The sequence below is a fragment of the Silene latifolia genome, chromosome Y, assembly GCF_048544455.1.
Source record: "Silene latifolia isolate original U9 population chromosome Y, ASM4854445v1, whole genome shotgun sequence".
Classification (NCBI taxonomy): Eukaryota; Viridiplantae; Streptophyta; class Magnoliopsida; order Caryophyllales; family Caryophyllaceae; genus Silene; species Silene latifolia.
The window spans coordinates 306607519-306610684 of NC_133538.1; the positions used below are offsets into that span (position 1 = coordinate 306607519).

At 38.4% G+C, this 3166-nt stretch overlaps 1 protein-coding gene across 1 annotated transcript; it reads right to left on the reverse strand.

The window, feature by feature from the left end:
• Positions 1–465: 465 nt before the first annotated feature.
• LOC141631110 (uncharacterized) lies at positions 466–1086 on the reverse strand. Its single transcript, XM_074443827.1, has one exon. It carries the CDS (start codon positions 1084–1086, stop codon positions 466–468), a length of 621 nt encoding a protein of 206 aa, XP_074299928.1.
• Between the last annotated feature and the right edge of the window lie 2080 nt (positions 1087–3166).

Genomic DNA, 3166 nt, shown 5'->3' on the forward strand with positions numbered 1-3166 from the left:
AATGACGGAAATGTTGGGATGCCATATGCCATTTATGGCCGCGCAGAGAGCTGACTTCAGCATATTAGAATGAATACTTATGAGAATATAGTTTCATGTCACGGTGTTACGAACCTAGGGAGTATAATTAACTAAAAATTGTTAGGATGCTGCCTTGATACTTATTCTCCCTTGAATACCTAATAACTCAATCCAATTGGCACGTTCAATAATCTATTCTGACCAGAGAAAGGAAAAAAAAAACAGAAATGTCAGTAAACTAGGTACTTCTATTATTGTCCAAGATGACAATCCTTTGAAGTTTTCAATACTACAAGCTTTCATTGTACGCAAACCAACAAGACAATCCTTCCACAATTTAGAGTCAGATACTACATACTTTTTTAGAAGTTTTTACATACTACTAAGCCCTAAGCAATACTTTAATACGGCTTACACTTTTACTGAGTGAAATCAGACTAAAAATCACTTTTGAGTGACTCGACTCGGGCAATTTCTACTATCATGATGAGTCATTTTATCGCAAGCACGACAATTCCTAAGAGGCTTTGCATTTTCCTGTACTGCTTTTTCCTTGCTTGATGTAATCCGTCTTCCGGATCCCTTATTCTTGCAATTTTCTGGTGGTAGAACACTAGCTTCAGTGAGAATTTTTGACCCAATAAGCATCTCAATTTCAGCTTTCTTGTTTTTTGACTTCCCACGCTTAACTGAAATCATCAATTTCTCATTGAAACTGCGAAGAAGTTCAAGCAGCTCATCACCAAGTTCCTCATTATCCTCAACAAGCGAAACCGGAGTAAATACTTCCGACCACAATTCACTTATCTTGCTTTGGTGGTTTTCTATTGACAGACAATCAGCTAGGAGTGTTGTTCCAACAACATTAAAAATAGGGCGGAAAGTTGCACATTTGCTCCATCTGTCTAATAGATACTCCCTAGGTATATCATCAAACTTTCTATCCTTCAACACCCACAGAACATGATTACAAAGTAACCCGATTCTTTCAAACATTTTACACGAACAAGAAAACTTGTTACCACTTAAATCAACTTTGTATACCTTGTCTTTCTCACGGTCCATTATTGAAATATGCTCATTGTAGTCTTCAGTTGTCCACGGTGAAAGACCACAAGTAAAACATGCAGCTTGGAGTTCCTTGTTGGAATTCATAAAACACAGTGGTTGTGTAAAATTCAGCAATTTTTTTTTCTAAAAGGAGAGGTGTTGATAATTTTGGAGAAGAGTTTTTATCATCAGCTGTCACCTTTGAATATTTCCATCGCTGAGCATCCATAGCCGATTAGAAACGGATCCAAAACTCGACAAGAGTGAGGTGCGGGTTAGTGAAATTCCCAACGAAGCTATTTTCAGATTCTAACCTTGATGTTGTGCGCACAATCCCGCCAAGATATATGTCTCTAAAGTAGGCGGGAATCCAACTTGCACGAATGTCAAACATTGACTTCAGCCACTCATGATCATAAAGCTTATACGAGGAAAGGATCGACTTGCATCTCAATTCAAATTCTTTTGTATCAATCTCTCCATCCCAAACAATAGAATTTTTTTCCTTCAAAAATTTTGTGTTTTGGCAAATTGATGGACCGACTTTGTCTTGCAACTTTTTCATTATATGCCACATGCAGAATCGGTGTTGTGTTTTGTCACCAAACACATCTTTTATAGCTTGATTGGTGCCTCGGCATTAGTAAGTTATTATTGTGGTAGGATAGCAATCACCCATAGCCTTTAGAAAAATTCTCAAACAACCAGGTAAATGATTCTCTATCTTCCTTTCTTAACAAACCACCCGCAAAAGTGACACACCTTTTATGGTTGTCCACACTCGTGAAAGGGCAAAACACCATTTGATATTCATTGAAGTTATAAGTAGCATCAAAAGAGACGGCTGATGCGTGTCTTTTATATGATGTTTTACATCTCTTTTTACATGCATTTCAGAGCTCATTCGTGTAGTTTCTGCTGCATTTCTCCCTATTTCCGTCTACTTCCGTGTTTTGTACATTATTGCAGAAATGTGAAGAATTCAACGGGAAAATCGAGCTAAGTCCGTCCCCGAGTATCCTGCATTGCAAATGACGTAAAGGAATCACTTAAGGAACGAGCTTGGTGCGCAATCCAAGACCCAAAAGACAAATCCACGAGTTTATAAGAAGCAAGTAGAAGCTCATCCAGTCGATCAACCACCTATCGGGTTCAGAAGCTATTGTTTGCTGAGGACCAGTCGATCGACCAGTCCTATCAGTCGATCGACCCAACTGCTATTTCAGACGAGAATTAGAAGACTGAGGAAGCGCAAGCCCATGATGCTAGGTTTAGGAAATAAGAAGTTACGTTAATTTCTATATAACGTAACCTAGAAACATCAAGTCTATTATTAAGTTTTTACCTAAGTTTTATTCAATCAATTTTGACATTAAGTTTACATTCGGTTTTAGGAAGAATTAGGGTTCGGAATATTGTAAGCATTGGAATTTTCGCTCTTGCTCTTAATCATTCTTCTGCTATCCTCGGTATTCTTCTGCCCTATTTCAATTCATCTGTTTCGTTATTAGATTAGAATTGCTAGTAGCTTCCCGAAACCATCTTTATTGTTGCATGTTAATTGTTTGCCTTATCACTTTAATTATGAATTCAATTCTTTTACGCCCTAGTATTATCGTTGTTATCACTTTCAGCATGAGTAGCTAAATAGTTTGTGCTAGGATGTAGGCGAATTGTAGCATAGGCGGCATTAGATTATACACGGCCTGAACCCGCGTGTTGGTCGATCGACCACCTTACTAGGTCGATCGACTGACCTCGTGAGCTTTATTTCGTTTTAATTGATTTTAATGTTGTATTTGACGAATCGAATGCATGCGACCAGTTAGATACCCTTTCGTGACTGACCCAATAGATCGAAAGATAGGGAAGTCTGTTAGACCATCAATTGAATCGACTAAACAGTGCTAAGATCGAAAGATAGGTATAGTTTAGACCATTAGTCACTTTTCAGGACGAGAGTCAGTTTTAGTGATATTAGGGACCTATAGCGAGATCGAAAGATGCTATTTGTTAAGAGTGGACCGAGAGGACCTCTTTATTTCCCGCCTCACCTGTGTTGACTCAGACTGACTTAGTTTGCTGCCGCCGAAGC

Coding starts and splice junctions, on each gene's coding strand:
- LOC141631110 (XM_074443827.1), bottom strand. CDS start 1,086: ATGGACCGTGAGAAAGACAAGGTATACAAAGTTGATTTAAGTGGTAAC.